Here is a 17,905-nt window from a genome sequence, read left to right on the forward strand (position 1 = left end):
CAATATCCTGGTCAGGGAGAGGAGGCATTAGAAGCAATGTGCAGAGGAGGCCAAGAGAGTAATCTTTAGAAATACTAGAAAATATTATACTACATATAATAAGGAAATATTTCAGTCTGTAGCTGATGAACAAAGAAGCAGCCAGCCTGCACAGGTTCACCTTGAGCAAGTTTTAGCTGCTGCTTAAAGTGTCACTGTTGTTATAACTTTCAAAGTCTAAATCAACAGTAGATGTTATATAAAGCAAGTTTGCAATTTACATTCCTTCCTGTTTTCTGACAGTTTTTTTTCTCAAAAAACAGGAAACAGTCAGAAAACAGGAAGTCCCATGTTTCCTAGGCCATCTGAGCGGTCACAGAGAGAAGGCAGTCATGTGATTGATGGACACATTGAGCCGTGACTCTCTGTACTGGCCAGAATTTCTGCGTTTAGTCTGTTTTTTCCCAGACAATCCCTTTAAGGGTATATTCACACGGGCGGGCTCGCAGCGAGATTCTCGCTGCGAGCCCCGCAGGTCCTGTCAGTTCCCATAAACTACATACTTGCTGCGGTCTAAACGACCGCAGCGAGTATGTAATTATACCGCGCTTAACCCCTTCTACTCCCGCCGGCTCCCCCGCTGTAAGCAGCACACATTACCTGTCCTCGCTGCACGGGTCCGGCGTCCTGCTCTCCCGCCCGGCCAATCAGTGGCTGCGGCTGGGCAACACACTAATTGGCCGGACGGGAGAGCAGGACGCCGGACCCGTGCAGCAAGGACAGGTAATGTATGCTGCTTACAGCGGGGGAGCCGGCGGGAGTAGAAGGGGTTAAGCGCGGTATAATTACATACTCGCTGCGGTCGTTTAGACCGCAGCAAGTATGTAGTTTATGGGAACTGACAGGACCTGCGGGGCTCGCAGCGAGAATCTCGCTGCGAGCCCACCCGTGTGAATATACCCTAAAAGGAGAATTCTGCTAATCAACATGTATTAAACAACTACTATACACGCCCTTCCCTGTAAAATGCATGTCATGACATTTTAGCTTGTTTATCCAAAAAATAAAAATCAAGAATCATCCCAAATTTGCAACAGAAGTTAAAAAGATATTTTAGAAAATATGGCTCAAAACTAGAAAATTATTTATTATCAGACACAAATGTTGTACTTACCTTTAGTGATGAAGTTCCCATCCACATGTAACCGCTATCTGTGAAAACTGCTAGATACTTATAATTAAATGACACGGACATATGTAGGTAAGCGCCAGACAGGGGACTCAATCCAGGTAGAGTCTACAAAAAATAATAAATAAAAAAGTGGCATTTTAGGTAACGTTAGGGCTGGACGATATGCCGCATAAAAACAATAGAGTCTGGACTAAGTTAACCAACCTATCTTTGTCAGGTCATTATTTTCTGTATTTCTCCTCCCTGTCATCACAGCTCCCTCGCATCACCACTCCTAGCCCTGCCTGGCCTGGGTCAAACAATTCCGTCACCCAGGGGGGGCTGATCCCCTCCAGATCCCAGCCAGGGCACACACAGACTGGGTGCAGTGCAGGGAATGGGAGACCCTGCTGGGGGCTGACGGAAAAGGCTGGAGATCTGATGTGTGCTGCATCCAGGCGGCAGCTCCCATCCAGTGTGTGCCCAGAGCTGCTGCTGGCATGGCTCTCTCCTCCTAGCTGGCAGCTTTGGATGCTGAACACACAGTTATGAAGCGCATGGTCTGCCCCACGTGCGATGCTCACCATGGGACACTGCTAGAAGATAACTTCACATTCATAACATCTCCGCACCATGTGCTGTGCCAACGGTGAGTCACAGGGAGCAGAGGATTCCTGTGCGTTGAAAGCGGTTCGGTCTGGGGAGCTGTTTCGGTCGGCAGTTTAGTTTCGAATAGATACATTTTCGCTTCAATGACTATTGTCGTGTTACTTAATAAATATACAGAGCCGGGGCGACTCCTGACTGGTTCATTCCATCATTTCCCTGAAAGGGGTCAGTGATTTGATCAAATCACTGACTTTCTTCAGGGAAATGATGGAAGACTTAGTCATTTCATCATTTCCCGCAATTTGATCAAATCCCTGATTCTATCATTTCACTGCAACATATATACACCGCTCACCGGTCCTTGGTATGGCTGGCAGTCTGGAGTCCAGGACGGGTATGAGCTGTCAGTGCAGGGGGAGGGGTTACCTCTTGAAGAGATGGAAGCAGCGTTGTAAGTCACTCCCAGTGTTGATAGTGACAGGCGCTTAGTGCTGAAGTCCGCTCTGTAATAACGGAATTCTGGTCAAGCGCATGCGTAATGTCTGCTGTTGCCCGCGGGACCATGTGCGAGGATGGCGCCAAATTTAAAACTTAAGCAAGTTTGTGATACGATTGTATATGGACCCGGTAAGTATCATATAGATAGTTGAAGGTGAAGTATGAGAGTGACTTCTTGTCTACTCCAAATTAGCAGTAGACTGTAGATAGGCAGAGATGCGGTCAGACAGGCCATTCAGCTGTACTGATACAATGTCAAAACTAGGAAATAATGCTCTGCCATGAGCAAGGCATCATCCCCTGTGAGTAACCATACCACCTTACTGCCCAGCAAGGAAGGGGGGGGGGGGGGTAAAACGCATGGGATATACTAACATGCCATCACTTTATTGTAAGTGAATCTGTCAAAAGCAATTCACGTAGCTGTTAAGTCAACGAGACCTTTCCTATATCTGTGGGGGACTGTCAATCAAGCCGGGAGAGGGTTGGAAAGAGCATTTAGCATTTCAGGACACTTTGCACATACAGGCCTTTTTCTACATTCTGGTGGCACAGACAAACATTTCAAGATATTTGAAAGGAACTGTTTGTCTACATTACCTAACAGATATATAACCGCATTAGCAGTGTGGAACCTAAATCACAGGTAAAAGGTTCACTTAAAAGGAATCTGTCAGCACCTTGGCTGGTCCCGAGCTGCTGACAGTGAAGGTGTATGTCCCTTATTGTGTGTGGTACCTTTCTTGTAGCCATCGGTGCAGTAGATCTTTCTTATACTTGCCCATAACTTGTGAGGCGTTCGTGCCGCACTTAGGCAAGCCTCACCACCACTTCCTCCTTCCTGCCCGGCCCTCCCTGTTTGATTGTGGCCTGGCCTCCTGCTTCCTGTTTACGTTGCTGGCAAGGGCCGCGCGCCGATTGGCCAGTATGCGCATGCGCGATTTGGGACGCAGGAGCGTGCAATACCCGACAGATCCAGGGCGCATGCGCATACTGCCAAGTCGTTGTGCGGCCCTTGCCAGCAATGTCACCAGGAAGCCGGGCCGCAATCAAACGGGTAGGGCCGGGCAGCAAACAGGGAGGAGGAAGTGGTGGCGAGACGCACCTAAGTGCGGTACTAAACACCTTACCACTACAAGTTACGGGCAAAAATAAGAAATATCTACTGCACCGATTGCTACAGGAACAGTACCACACACAATAAAGGACATACACCTTCACTACACTGTCAGCACCTTGGGACCAGCCCAGGTACTGACAGATTCCCTTTGAACTTCTGTGTTATCTGCCTGATTTCTGCAAGACTGTTTAAGAAATAAGAAAAAAAATCTACACAAACTGTGTGGGCAAGTTTATCTTCTGTTCATTTTTACATTTGGTGTTTCTTTAACAAAATTACTCCTCTTTTACTTACTATAATAGAACAAGCTGTGCTGTCTAAAAGGTACAGCTCTTTGCCTATGGCTAGCATAATTAATGTCATTCGATCCTGAAGGAGTACTGTCCAACAAGAAGGTGGCACTTTAGCACCTGAAAAAGATGTAAACAAATAGGCATTTATATTTATTTCATGAATATATTGTATTATAATTTACAGATATTATATTATAACTTTACAGATTATCTCCAATAACGTCAGTACTTGTCCCCAGTAGAGCTTACAAAGAAATATCTAAAGGGTGAGATATCCAGAAGCAAGAGAGCGGCAACCTGTCAAGTTAGCGCTCACATGCTCCTCATTCCGCGCTCGCTCGCGGACTTGCAACGACAACGAGCGGTTAAGTGCAGGGGGGGCTAAGCTGACGATCTTTAGATTGTCTGGCAAGCTAAAAGGAGATAGCAGCGGTCTTCTGCCACTGTCTTATTACACTGCTATGCTCCTCATTTGTCTTTCAACATGTTTAAAGATATTAAAAGATAACGATCAGCCAACATCTTTCATATCGGCTGATTGTCTCCTTCTATTACACAAAGCGATAATCGGCCAAATAAGGCCGCTAATTGCTTTGTGTAATAGGGCCTTAAGTCAGAGTAATTAGCTTTAAATAAACTGGTGGTAGAAAGTTTTACAGATTTGGAAGTGACCACTATGGGGGAAAGTGGCATCTCTTTATAAACTGAATCAATCAAATTTAGAGGCCTTGTCATTAAGTTTACCACAAATTGACAGAACATTTTAAAACTCAGTGTCAACTGGACTGGAAACAAAATTCTACAAATTACCTAGGTAATGTCATAACAGTTCCACTGGACAATCTTTTTAGTAAGAATGAGTTACCTTTACTAGCCGAGTTGCAGCAGTTAGCAGTTCCAATGGGGAAAAACTTGATCTCCTGGGCTGGACGGTTGAAGCTTTTAAAACAGCACTATTAGCAGGTTCTTCCCAGAGAACCTGCTGATATGCCGCAGTAGCTGTGTACCTCAGTAGTACACAGCCACTATTTTAACCCCTGTCCTCCCCCGCATTGTTTGTTAAATCGCTAAATGATCTTATGCAAATTACTAGCACAAGAGTATTTAGGGCGTTGCTCTGGGCCAGAGAGCATCGCTGCACCCCGCTCAGCCTGTCCCGCCCACTATGCATATTCATAACTGCATAGTGGGCTCTATACAGGACGGCTGCGCAGGGAAGCAGTCCCTACTTCCTGTGCACGTGCGAACCCCCAGTGCCGCCGCCGATCCTCCCGGAGGTCCCACAGGACGTAAGTGTAAAATAAACTTTATACTTACATTTTGAAGAACTTCCGGGAGGATCAGTGGCGGCCTGGGGGGTTCGCGCATGTGCGGGAAGCAGCCTGTCTCCGGTGGGACTGCTTCCCTGCGCAGCCGTCCCGTATAAAGCCCACTATGCAGTTAGGAATATGCATAGGGGGCGGCACGGGAGGGGGCAGGACGAGGCTATGCTCTCTGGCCCAGAGCAATGCCCTAAATGCTCTTACGCTTGTAATTTGCATATAGTGATTTAACAAACAATGCAGGGAAGGACAGGGGTTAAAGTAGTGGCTGTGTACTACTGAGGCACACAGCTTCTGCTGCATTTCAGCAGGTTCTCTGGGAAGACCCTGCTGATAGTGACGCTTTAAAATGTTGCTGTTGCCAAAGCTAATGTATCTGCACACTGGCTATTCCTTTACGCAACACCTACTTTATGAAAGTTAGAAAGCTGATTTCAGCATTTACATGAAAGGGATCAAGCCAAGAATATCCTATGTTTTACTAACCAAGCCCAAATGGGGCTCCCAGATCCTCAGCTATACTAAGCAGCAACACTTTCGGCAAAAGTCCTGGTGGAATATGGATGTTAGCAAACACTGGGTCCAGATAGATAACTCCTTATTGAACAACGGAAATCTACAGACACTACTTTGAGCAAAAGTGTTAGACGCTAACGCCCCCAATACCTATTTCTCGTTCTGTGCTCTTTTAGTATCTCAGACTTAAAGTGTTAAATCTTAGATGGACAGAGGAATCCTAAAGATTTCCAATTTATACGATAAAAACCAATTACATAGTTTCCAATCACTAACCCTCAGTAACAATTCACGAACAATATTTGTACATTTATTTAAAGCCCCAGACACCTCCTGACACAAAGAGACCAAGGGGACTATAAATGAAATAACCAGAATTACTTATGGTAATAGCCTTTCCATAAGCCCATGACCACACCTCTGGAGAAAACCTCCCACCGCAGGACAGAAAACCTGAAGAGATAAAAGCCTAACACACCTCTCCATTGGCCACACAAAAACGAACCCTGGAAGCGCTTCAACTTGTTCTATTGTGCTATTAACATACTACTACCCTACTCGCCTACCCGCCTCTGCAGACTCTCCTTCACCCTGCAGATGCGGCGGGGAGCAGCAGGAGGAAGCAGCAAGGAGTATGTGAGCAGGGCCGCCGGCAGAACAGCAGATGCGTGCGGCTGTGGGGGGGGAAGCGTACAAAAGGTGCTCCGGGCCGGCGGGGTCGGATGTAGAGTTTCAGGTCAGTACGGGGAGCAGTGCGGCCGGCTTCAGGGTGTCCCCACAGTGAGAGAAACGAGCAGGCGGCTATTTAAACTTTCCGCCGTGCTCCTGCTTCTCTCACCTGCTGGGGACACCCTGTAAAGAAGTGGGGAATCCCATCATAATGAGATGAATCCCAGCTTCTTTACGGGGTGTCCCCCGCAGCTGAGAGGAGCAGGAGCACGGCTGCAAGTTTAAATAGCCGCCCGCTCTTCCCTCTCACTGTTCCCAAACACCTCTAACTGTCAGCTGATCATCAGTTCAGCTGACAGTTATCCCCCTGATTTTGTTCGGATTCCGAGCAATGTTCGAGTACCGAGCAAAACATCAGGGGAAAATTTAGTTCGAAAACCGAATTGTTCGAACACTGAGGTTTTACTGTATCTTTACAAAAACACACCTCTCCACACCTCAGTTCTGTAATAGTACTCCAGAGAAGCTGGTTAGATATAAAAATTAAATACATGTTCAAAAAGAAAAAAAAAATTGATAGTAGTAGGGGTAATGTCCCACAGGTCTCTACTTATCACTACTGTATTCACAGAGGAGAATTCTCTAACAGATGACTAGAGGTTATGTAAACTCTACCACAAATCTCACCTACCTAAAACAAGAAGTGAGGCGTCGCCTTAAAAACATTAAAATCCATAAATCCCTGGGCCCAGAAAGCATCCATCCCAGAGTTTGCAGGAATTAAGTACTGGGTTAGACAGACACTTATTCCTAATATTTATATATTCTATAATAACAGGGATTGTTCCACAAGATTGGCGCATAGGTACTGTAATAACAATATTCGAGGAGGAGTCAAAAAGTGATCCTGGAAATTATAGACCTGTAACATCTATAATGGGTAAAATATTTGAGGGTTTTGGTCCAGAAGAGGAGTAGCAAGAATTCTCTGGTAGCGATGTTAGAGATAGGACAACATGTATCCCTTATCATATAACATTTATGTATCCCTACCTAATATAATGACTATGTTGCTTTGTCATTTACATGTTCTATTCTTTCTAGTGAAATGCCAGTAGCCTCAGATTGTGAAGGCTTTATGTTCTCCTGTATATTTCTGAAAAATTCTTAATAAAAATAAGAGTAAACATAAAATATTTGAGTGTTTTGTAAGAAATGCTACACTGGAGTATCTTAATGAAAATAATCATATAAACACAGCACCAGCATGAGTTTATGAGGGATCTGTCCTGTCAGACTAGAAAAGGAAACCTAAACTGAGGTGTGGAGAGGTGTGTCAGACTTTTATCTTCTCAAGTTTCCTGTCCTGCAGTGGGAGGGTCCCCTCCAGGGGTGCTGTCATAGGGCGTCTGGGTAAAAAGACATAATTAACATATATTTAAAAGTAGCACAAAAGGGACTCAAACAACTAAGACCTTCACCTTCTCACCCCAACTGGCTGTTGGCATACAAACGGTCAACGAAATCGCTTATGAGCACCTCTCAACAAGAGGATGCTTTTAAACATGAGATTATTCAGGTACTATTCACTGCAGAGACTTTGTAGAATATACCCCTCTTAAAGCCCTCTATGCTGGTTAAATTGTGGAGGCACTGGTTCATTGCTTCACATTCTCTGTGAATGCCCACAGATCACTGGTCCCAAATGAAGAAGTTAAGGGTACGTTCACACCTACCGGATGCACAGCGGATTTGACACTGCGAGTTAGCTGCGGATCGAGTACTGTGAATTTGAATGGGTCCCATAGACGCAGCGGATCATTCAAATTCACAGTACTGGAGTCGCAGCAGATTTCGCTGCTAATTCGCAGCATCAAATCCGCTGCGGATCCGGTAGGTGTGAACGTATCCTAAGGGTACAAACCCACACACCGTATACACAGCAGATACGCAGCAGATTTGATGGTGCAGATTTGATGCTGTGTTCAGTTATTTAGATCTAATCTGCTGCGTATATTTGCAGCAGTAGATAAGCTGCGTATACAGTGTGTGGGTTTGTACCCTTAAAGAAGAATTTCTAAATATTAAGATCTCTCTTTCCCCTGCTATGGCCCTCTTACATCTTGATTTGGAATCTCTATCAGCTCAATTTCAGCCAGTATTCTGTCAGGTTATTACGGTTGCTACGTTGTTTATTGCAAAACAAAGAAAACAATCGGAGCCTCCTGCTTTCTCCTGGTTAACATGTATCTTATGGAAAAATATATTTCATATGGCAGGGGTACCACTAAGTCCTTTACTCTAACTTGGTCAGCATAGACAAATGGCAGATTTGAGTAGGACGCAGGGCTGTGAAGTCGGAGTCGAGCTAGCTTTGGCTGGAGTTGGAGTCAGAAAATATTTACTGACTCCAGCTTTAAAAAAAATATATCTTTTAAAATTTTATAAAATTGAGTTTTGATATGAATTTTATAAATTTTCCTCATTAATATATTTTATGGGTTTTTTTTTCAAATCAAAGGAGCTTATTTATATAAAAAAAAAAAAAACTACCATTCTCCCATACATTTAGTTTCCTCCATGTATCAGTAATAAAGCACTGGCCCTATTAGGGTACTATTACACGGGACAATGAAGACCAGATAATAAGTGTAAACGAGCGCCGATCTGCTAGATCGGCGCTCGTTTACTGGTCCTATTACATAGCCCGATAATCATTTAACAAGGGCTGCAGGGACATTGTTACCGATGTCCTTGCAGCCCTTGTTTAAACTTCATACATTACCTGTCCAAGCTGCTGGGCTCCTCTTGTTCTGTGCTTCTCCCGGGTCTGCGCGCTAGATTCAGAGCGGCCTGTCTCAGCTGACAGGCCGCTCAGCCAATCACAGGCCAGGACCGCCGCGGACAGTGATTGGCTGAGCAGCCTGTCAGCTGAGACAGGCCGCTCTGAAGCAGGAGTGCGCGGACCCAGGGAGAAGCACAGAGCAAGAGGAGCCCTGCAGCCTGGATAGGTAATGTATTGTTCTTTTCTAATCGTCAGCGACAGCTGCGCACGGATATTACAAGTAGAGAAGCGGGGTCAGCACCCGACAATTATAGGTCAGAACCTATATCAACCATCAGCTGATGACAACGATCATCGGCTGATCATTGTCTCTATTACACGGAACGATAATTGGTCGGATAGGACCGATTTGGCCGATTATCATTCCGTGTAATAGTACCCTTAGATGAGGGTGGTCAGGGAGAAATTGTCGGTCACTATTTGGCAGTTTGTCTCTGAGCTAGAAGAGTCCATTGTATGGGGGGGGGGGGGGGGGGGGAGATCTGTGCTGTTCTCTTCCTGGATGCTGGTATATGGTATATGAGCAGCAGTGTAATATGAAGATATCCTGTGTAATATAGAGGACAGGGCCGGCTCCAGGTTTTTGTATACCCTTGGACGACAAAGTCTCAGCGGGCCTCTCATCCATCCACTATACAACTATAATCCACACACGATGCACAATCACTTGAGACACCACTAACACACATTACTGACTGACACACACATTACCGAGTGGTGCGCACAAACACACAGAACTTACAGCTCAGTTTTCTCCCTCTTTCTCTCTGCCCAGTCAATCTTAACACTGTATTTAGGTTGAGGACCTTCCGATCATGTGATCAGGTACATCACCCCCCTCTCTCTGCATAACGCTGGCAAGCCTTCTGATGTTCAGCCTGCTGACCCTGCACTACAGTGAGGGGGCTGAACATCAGAACATGCAGCAGAACACCAGACCCCTCTCCCTCTCTGGGCCCCTGGAGGCACTCGGGCCCCGGCAATTGCCCGGATAAGCCCTGTGCTGACGCTGGCCCTGATAGAGGAGGAGGAGAAAAAGCCATAAGTAGTGTAGCAGTTACCTCTGTCCTTAATGTGGTGTTGTCTCCAGTCTCCTCAATGTGTGCTTTTCTTCAGTGTGCCATGACTGCAGCAGGCTGTGTGTGTGTGTGTATATATACACACTATGGCTGCAGCAGGCTGCTGTGTGTTGTGTGTGCTATGGCTGCAGCGAGCTGTGTGATTGTTGTGTGCGTGTGTGTGTGTGTGTGTGTGTGTGTGTGTGTGTGTGTGTGTGTGTGTGTGTGTGTGTGCACGCGCGCGCTATAGCTGCAGCAGGCTGTTTGTTAGAGAGATATGCAGAAATTAAAGAAGTATTCTGGGCAACAGTGAAAAATCTAGGGGGGGCAGGGGGATCATAAAAAATAATTCCTATTTACCAGTCTCCCTACAATGCAACACACTCCCAATCCTGTGATGTCATGGCCCCAATCAGAAAGTGAGGCGGGGCACAGCCGCAGTCACTGACTTGCTGAGCAGGTAGTTCTTGTGGGGCCCCGGCCTGTGTCTAGCCTCTATATCACTATGTCTGACCTAAACATCACAGGTGTGAGGAATATGGACAGCCCTGTCCCTATTCATGAATATGTTAAGTGTTTTTTTGTGTGGTGTTTATATATGTATTTGTGCATTGGATAATTTATAGATAGTAATTGATATTTTATAAATTTAGTGTTTTAGCATTTAGTGCAGGCCCATAGCTGATGCAAGTTAATCATATGGATTTATTGATTAGCTAAAGCTGAAGCTCTGCCCTGAAGGGCTGAGTTAGAGATGTCAGGTGACGTCCCTCAGGCTAACCCTTTCAGGTCTTACATAAAAGTGAGACCTAGGGAACAAGTAATGGTCACAAAGTTGGGGATCCAATCAAATTGGTTTGTGCACCGTTTTCTAAGCCCATTAACCCTGGGAAGGAAGAACCTATATGATGCATCCCTATGCTAAGTATTAGAACTTTCTTATTTTATCCCTTTTGTTTTCATTGTTTGCAGTGTCTGTATTTTTTTTGTTAACCATTTTTTTGTAACTCAGTACTGTCCATTTTAATGCATTAAACCTAAAAGTTTGATGGTTTGTCTCGACTAAACAAACCTAGTTAGCTCCAGGAAGAGTGCATGTGCGGTGTGTGACCGTATATTTTATGACCGGGTGGCTTACTCTACCGTGTGGGTGTGTCTGCTTGTGAGTGGAACACTCTTGGGGTTCCCTGTCTCCCCAGTAACGTAATAGATAGGGTGGTGGGCAGCAAAGTTGTGTATGTATGTTGTGTTTGGGTGTCTGGCAGGGGCTGGTGGGTCCAGATACAGCGAAGTTTTGTGTTGGCCAGCAAGCAGGTAGTGTTCGTGGCCAAGTGGGTGTCTGGTGTCTGGGTGTGCGGAAGGCGGCGATTTACGCTCAAGTTACGGCCCGGGAGCAGGGCGTAAAAGCATGAGTGCATGAGGTGAATTGACCTGAAGGGCTAGTGCAACCCAGGGGAACCCAGAGCTCTCAAATTCCTCTCATCCCCTTGTCTTGTGCCTCTCCCCCCTTTGAGCCTTGTTTTAGGTCTTTCCCCCTGTTTTGGTTAGGATTCTCCTCCCCTTGTCAGGCGTAGGCGCAGATTGGCCAGCGGATCCCTGACAACAGGTATCTGGCATTGTGATCAGCATTTCTTTGTGTATGGTGAATATTAGTTAGAAACATTTAAGATTGTCAGAAGAAATAGACCACCTGCTCCATCTAGTCCATTTCTGAGTTATTCCCGACATGGTAGCTGGACACTGGCTGCATCCACTGCACACACAGAGGAGAATCTGCTTTATATATATCTTATTCCTTATTCGCCCCAAGATTATGTAGGACATTAGGAAAAAGCTGCTGAGCCAGTTCTACTCTACACCTGTGTGATAAATAACTCCACTGGTATATGACTATTAATGGCGGAGCTGGAGTCCAAGTGGGTCCTGATAAAATTCAGGAGTTGGAGCTGCGGATTGCCGACTCCACAGCCACAGTAATTACAGTGCCAATTAAAAAAAAAAAAACTTGCCCAGGTAATTGTCTGTAAGGAACATACAAATTTCCTGCAGATGTTGCCTTTGGTCCCCAGTGCATCAAAACAGCAATGCTAACCATATTTTAAAAGTAATAAAATAAAATCACTGTTAAAAAATCTGATTATGCATGTTACCTGGAACATCTGGCATCCTGCGTAATTTTAGTTCTTCAATATTGGAAGCAATGGTGAACTTCAAAGCTCCAGTTAGAATTGCAATGCCAGTTCTGTATTCAGAATGGAATACCTTAGCTTCTAGAACCTGATTCTGCTTAACTTCCTAAAATGAAGAAAGACATACAATGCAAAACAACATACTGCAAATATTTAAATAAAATGTGCAGAATTCTAGCATGCAACAGGTGTAAAACAGGGGTTTGCCCTCTTATAGCAAGATTCTATTCAGTGCCCATAGCAATCAGAGCTCAGCTTTTATTTTACCAGAGCAATATGAGGAATGGATGATGAGATACATGCATGCACGATTCGGCCGGCCGTCCTGACAAAGTGAGAAGAATACTGCTGCAGCCAAGTTGTCATTATACTTACTTTTGTCAGTGACCTCGGGGATGATGACAACTTGGCTGCAGCAGGATTTTTCTCACTATGTCAGGATGGCCGGCCGAATTGCGAATGCGCAGGGGAGCAGCCCATCTCCGACGGATCAGCTTCCTGGCACAAGCGCAGTGAAGAGGCCACTATGCATATATTAACATGCATAGTCGGCGGAACGGGCAGGACTGCTCTTAAGCCCCAAATTTGCATAGGGGCAATTAGCGATAAAGAAAATGCAGATGAGCAGAAGAGCGTTCATAACAGCGATTAACTCCTAAGGTAAAGGGCTTCTGCGGCATATCAGCAGGTTCTCTAGGCAGAACCTGCTGTGATAGTGCCACTTTAAGATCCCAGCACTCAGGCTGCTAATCAAGTACCTGGAATGGATCAGAAGCAAAAAGCATTATGGCTGTCTGCCATAATAGGTCCACAGCACTGATTTAACGCTGCGTATGCACTGATCGAAAAGACACCTTTCTCAGACACCTCCCTTTCTTGCAGCCACACAATTTCTGTGTAGATGCATTCAGTATGGACATTCAGGAACGTCCTCACATAGGCACTTTATAGTCACATGTTTGCCTGCAAGTAAAGTATTATACAGTGAAACCTCAATGAGCTGACCACCCAATTTTGCACAAAAAAAAAAAAAAAAATCGTTTTATGGGGGTGGTTTGGGCAGGGAACAAAGTATAGAAAATGCAGAATTAAGATTCTAATTAATGCAGGAACATGCACAGCATCAGGCCGGGACTGGTAATCTAGCAAGCCGGGCAAATGCCAGCTGGGCTGGCCAGATTACTAGTCTGTGGGCCTCCCGGGCTAAATAATATAAAAAAAAAAAAAAAAAAAAAAAAAAAAAAATCACCACCGCGGCCCGTTTCTCTCTTCCCGGCCCGCCGGCGTCCCTTCCTGCTCTGGTCACCGCATCCCGCTCCTGTCACCGCAGCTCGCACGGCCCGCTCTTGATGTGCTCCTCCAATCCAATCAACTCGGAGCAGGAGTGTGGGGCCGCTACGCTGGGGCCATGGAGCGCGCGTTGTATGTGCACCACAGCTAGCCGCAGCGGCCCCATGCTGCTCCACATTGATTGGATTAGAGGAGCACATCAGGAGCGGGCAGGAGCGGGCTGCGGTGACCGGAGCGGGCAGAGCAGGCTATGGTGACCGGAGCGGGCTGTGGTGACTGGAGGTTACAGGAGCAGGCAGGGGCGGGCTGCGGTGACCGGAGGCCATCTATAAGGGAGGGGGGAGAGAGAAGGGGGCCATCTATAAGGGAGTGGAGAGGAGAAGGGGCCATCTATAAAGGGAGCTACATAGAGGGATGCATATACTATAGAGGATCACATAGTCAGTCTACCTACTAAACAAGGGTGTAAAGGGGTTGATACAGATGTGCAGTTAGTATAGAGATGAGGATGGTGCCAGAGTGAGGAGCCTAATATGTCTGTCTGGCAGATTCTGTGGATTCGTGGCTCGGAGAAGTTCTAATGGCCCAGGGCAGATGGAGAAGAAAATGAAAAGGGAAGAACTCTGATCAGATAAGACGTCCCCTGTGAGTCACCTGATGTAACTGCACTGTAATGTATATGCTGTACAGAACCTGTGTGGAGCTGCAACCACCTCTATATGACTGTATGAGGTGATAGTGATCTGAGTACAGTGGATGTTATTTAGTAGCAGCGGTGACATTAGTCAGTGTGCGGTGGTATTGTTAAACTCAGCATGGTGACCAGGGCCGGAAGCAGTCTGTCTCTGTACATTGTGTAGTGGTGAGGACCTGTAACTGCAGCACCGCTACACAGTACAAAGACAGAAGCTTTTGACCCCATTTACTGTGTTATTATCTCTAATTCCAGTCATGGCTTTGATGATACAACATGTAGCCATGCTACACTCACAACATCGTTCCATAATGTATCATCGCACGATGAGTGGGCCTGTGTGCTCTGAAATGCCAGGGCTGATTTTTAGTCCCAGTCCGGCACTGCAAAGCATACATTTATACAAGCATAATGATGAAAGAGTGCAGTCCTGTCTTTTATCATGTTTAATGAGACATTTATACAGCAAACACTACTGTATTATGAACTTTTTTTTCATACCCTACATATGGGAAATACTGCCTAGCTCTAAAACTATTCTTGGAACTAAATACAGTATAAAAAAAAAAAAAAAAAAAAAAAAAAAGTACTGTATCAGCTCTATACAGGATACTCCTCCCCTCTCTCCCAGACAGCCAGGACAGCAGGTCTAAAGCCCCTGGTGTCCATGGCTACCATCGGGATTCTGAGATCACATTATAGTGCCCCATTGGTGAACAGAGGGAGAGTTTTCTCTCTCTCTCTCTGCAGCCCTATAGATGCTGTGGTCTTGATCCCCCCTTCCCCCCGCCCCCGGGATGATACAGGCACAGCTTCTCCAGAGTATGCTAAATACTAGGCAAGGCGGAGGGTCACTCTGGGGGGGTCCTGGTGGCTGCTGGAACTGCTCTCCACACAGCACCATAAGGCCTCTTTCTACTCCTAGCTCAGCTGCCCCCCTGACTCGTGACAACATCAGAACACAGGGGGTAATAAAGTTACAGTGGGGGCCTGGGGGCCTTTAACACAGCGCTTTGGGGCACAGGGAAAGGTAAGTAGCGCTTGGTTATTATGTTCCCCCCTACACCTGCCTTCTGTAAAATGTTCATTTTCCCCGGACTTCTTCTTTAAGTACAATATAAGTGCCTCAAATTAAAAAATATATATTAGCACATTCTTACTTACATTTCCCATGCTGAAGGTACGCTTGAATACACAAAATATATCGTAAACCAACACGGTTCCATCTTCCTGAATGCAGATTAGGTCTTCAGACACAGACCATCCCAGGTGTACAACTTGTCCACTTTTCCACTACAAACCAAAACAACAAAAATACATGTTTTAGTAGGGTCACAGGATGTATGTATTCAACACACTCATTTGAAAGGTTATGTGGGCGCCAATGCTGCCTGAATGACATTGGAAAATGGAAATAGTTCCACACCGTGCAAACGTGCTCAGCACTAGTGAGCATGTGTATTATTTACTGCAGGGGTGGAATTAAAAAAAAAAAAAAAAAAATGGAGTAATATAAGGGAAGACTAGGTGGACAATAGATAGGTGGTCCCTTTTTACCAAAATTCTTCTAGGTGTCCGTTTCTAAAATGTCATTGCAAGAGTTCAACAGATCATTAATAGAACAACTGCTAAACCCATTCATTTCTACTCGGAGAGTGGCACGAATAGTATACAGATTTACAATAAGTTTATGAATCCGTAATCTTTGCTCAGATATAAAGCAAGCTTGCTAGAAAAGCATAATGTTAAGCTGCTACAGTTCTCTTTAGAATTCTGCTAAGACCCCAATAATATAATTAAAGGGGTTGACCACTTTATAGTAAAATTGTTAAGTATACAGTATTAGTAACTTTACTCACTGTATAAACTGACAGCAGCTCCCAGTGTACCTCATGGAGCTAAAATCAGAGCCCCCTCCTCCAGAGAGGGCTGCCCTGCTCTGTAGTGAGGCTGTCCATAAGATGGCCGACATGGAGGAGTATGTGACCATGCCCTGCCCCTGTGTGTCCCCATAAAGGCTTAGTGTTGAACACTGGGGGTGGGGCATGGTGACAGGCTCCTCCAGGTCAGCCATCTTATGGACAGAAACATCACAGAGCAGGGCAGCCCAGCCTGGAGAAGGAGAAGTCTAGTTTTAGATCTATGAGATACACAGGGAGCTGCTGTCAGTATATAAAGACTTTATATACTGTACACTGAACTATTTTACTATAAAGTGGACAACCCCTTTAATTATATATCAATAGGCTAACTTGCTAAATGTTGTGTTACTTCTGCCTTAAACAAACTTACAGGTATACTGGATAAAAGGACACCAGATGCTGAATAAATCTCCAAAACAGGTCTTGAACCACTGGCTCTGGACACATAATTTTTCATCAAGGCTGGGGGAAAAAAAAAAAAAAAAAAGTACAGTATAATTTTTACTGTCACAATTTTTACAGAAATTGGGGACCAATTGTGTATTTTAGCGCCAATGAACTTCACATCATTTGTCAGAAGCGATATGGGCCAGTATGGATCAGGTAATGTCGGGTCCTTATCAGGTTTTGGCAGCACCACTACTATAGCCTGGTGGTAAAATATCATTCTGCAAGGCATCTTCATACATTTAAAGAAGGTTGGGCAGCAAAGTCACAGCCTGTCTTCCCCGATACCTTCCCATTAGAGAAAGACTGGAGTGCCAATTCCAAATCTTTATATAGTCAGATGCCTGTCTAAAGTTTTCCGTTGTGAAATAGTTAATTTTTGCAGGAACATTGTATCTAGATATCTCTCAATATCATCCTATGACCATGTTAATTAAGAGCTATAAATATTGGAGACGTATGAATGTATTGTCTGTAATATATCTTTATCCAAGGTAGCCCAAATTACCCTCTGCAATTAATAGTTCTGCAATATGAGCTGGGCCATCTTGGGATTTCACTATCATGGCTAAGAGATGTCCTGAACAGTCCCTCTCTCAAAAGTATATCTGCTTTTAAAAAAATACGTTTATCCTTTGGAACTTAAAAGTGCACCTGCCATCATAAAAACATTTATGCAGCGTGATCCTTTCCCTAGGAAAATAATTGCAGATTTTTGCGTAAAGCACCCGAATGCCATACCCAATACTCTATATCTTTACCATCAGGGAAGGCATCTAGCAAAGCTATTTAGGGTCCTATTCCACGGGCCGAGGAGGGCCCGATCAACGATGTAAACGAGCGGCGATCTGCTACATCGCCGCTCATTTACTGGGCCTATACCACGGCCCGATGATCGTTGAGCGAGGGCTGCAAGGACATAGTTACCGATGTCCTTGCAGCATCATACATTACCTGTCAGGTCTTCTTCTCTGCGCTGTCTTCATCCCCGGGCCCCGGTCAGCTGACAGGCCACACTCAGCCAATCACAGGCCGCGGCGGTTCCGGCCTGTGATTGGCTGAGAGCTCCGTCAGCTAACCGGCCATTCGGAAGATAGAGCGCGTGGGACTCGGGGATTAAGACAGTGCAGAGAAGAAGACCTGACAGGTAAAGTATGATGCTGCGCTTCTTAAATAGTCGGTCTCCCGTCCCGCACCGCTATTCAACCGCAGCGATGCGCGGTGGGGGACCGATGATTTTAGGTCTGGCCCTAAATGAACGATCAGCCGATGACACGATCATC

At 45.4% G+C, this 17,905-nt stretch overlaps 1 protein-coding gene across 3 annotated transcripts in view; it reads right to left on the reverse strand.

The window, feature by feature from the left end:
• Nucleotides 1-17,905, reverse strand: part of VPS16 (VPS16 core subunit of CORVET and HOPS complexes) — a 135,599-nt gene that overhangs the window by 98,142 nt on the left and 19,552 nt on the right. For all 3 annotated transcript variants that reach the window (XM_069985340.1, XM_069985341.1, XM_069985339.1), the window contains 5 exons: nucleotides 16,546-16,637; nucleotides 15,418-15,546; nucleotides 12,231-12,375; nucleotides 3,672-3,787; nucleotides 1,154-1,276 (listed from right to left, as the gene is read on the reverse strand). In XM_069985340.1, the coding sequence (XP_069841441.1) occupies nucleotides 1,154-1,276; nucleotides 3,672-3,787; nucleotides 12,231-12,375; nucleotides 15,418-15,546; nucleotides 16,546-16,637 (605 nt within the window). The remainder of the gene's footprint in view (nucleotides 1-1,153; nucleotides 1,277-3,671; nucleotides 3,788-12,230; nucleotides 12,376-15,417; nucleotides 15,547-16,545; nucleotides 16,638-17,905) is intronic.

Source organism: Dendropsophus ebraccatus, chromosome 9 (genome assembly GCF_027789765.1).
Source record: "Dendropsophus ebraccatus isolate aDenEbr1 chromosome 9, aDenEbr1.pat, whole genome shotgun sequence".
Taxonomy (NCBI): Eukaryota; Metazoa; Chordata; class Amphibia; order Anura; family Hylidae; genus Dendropsophus; species Dendropsophus ebraccatus.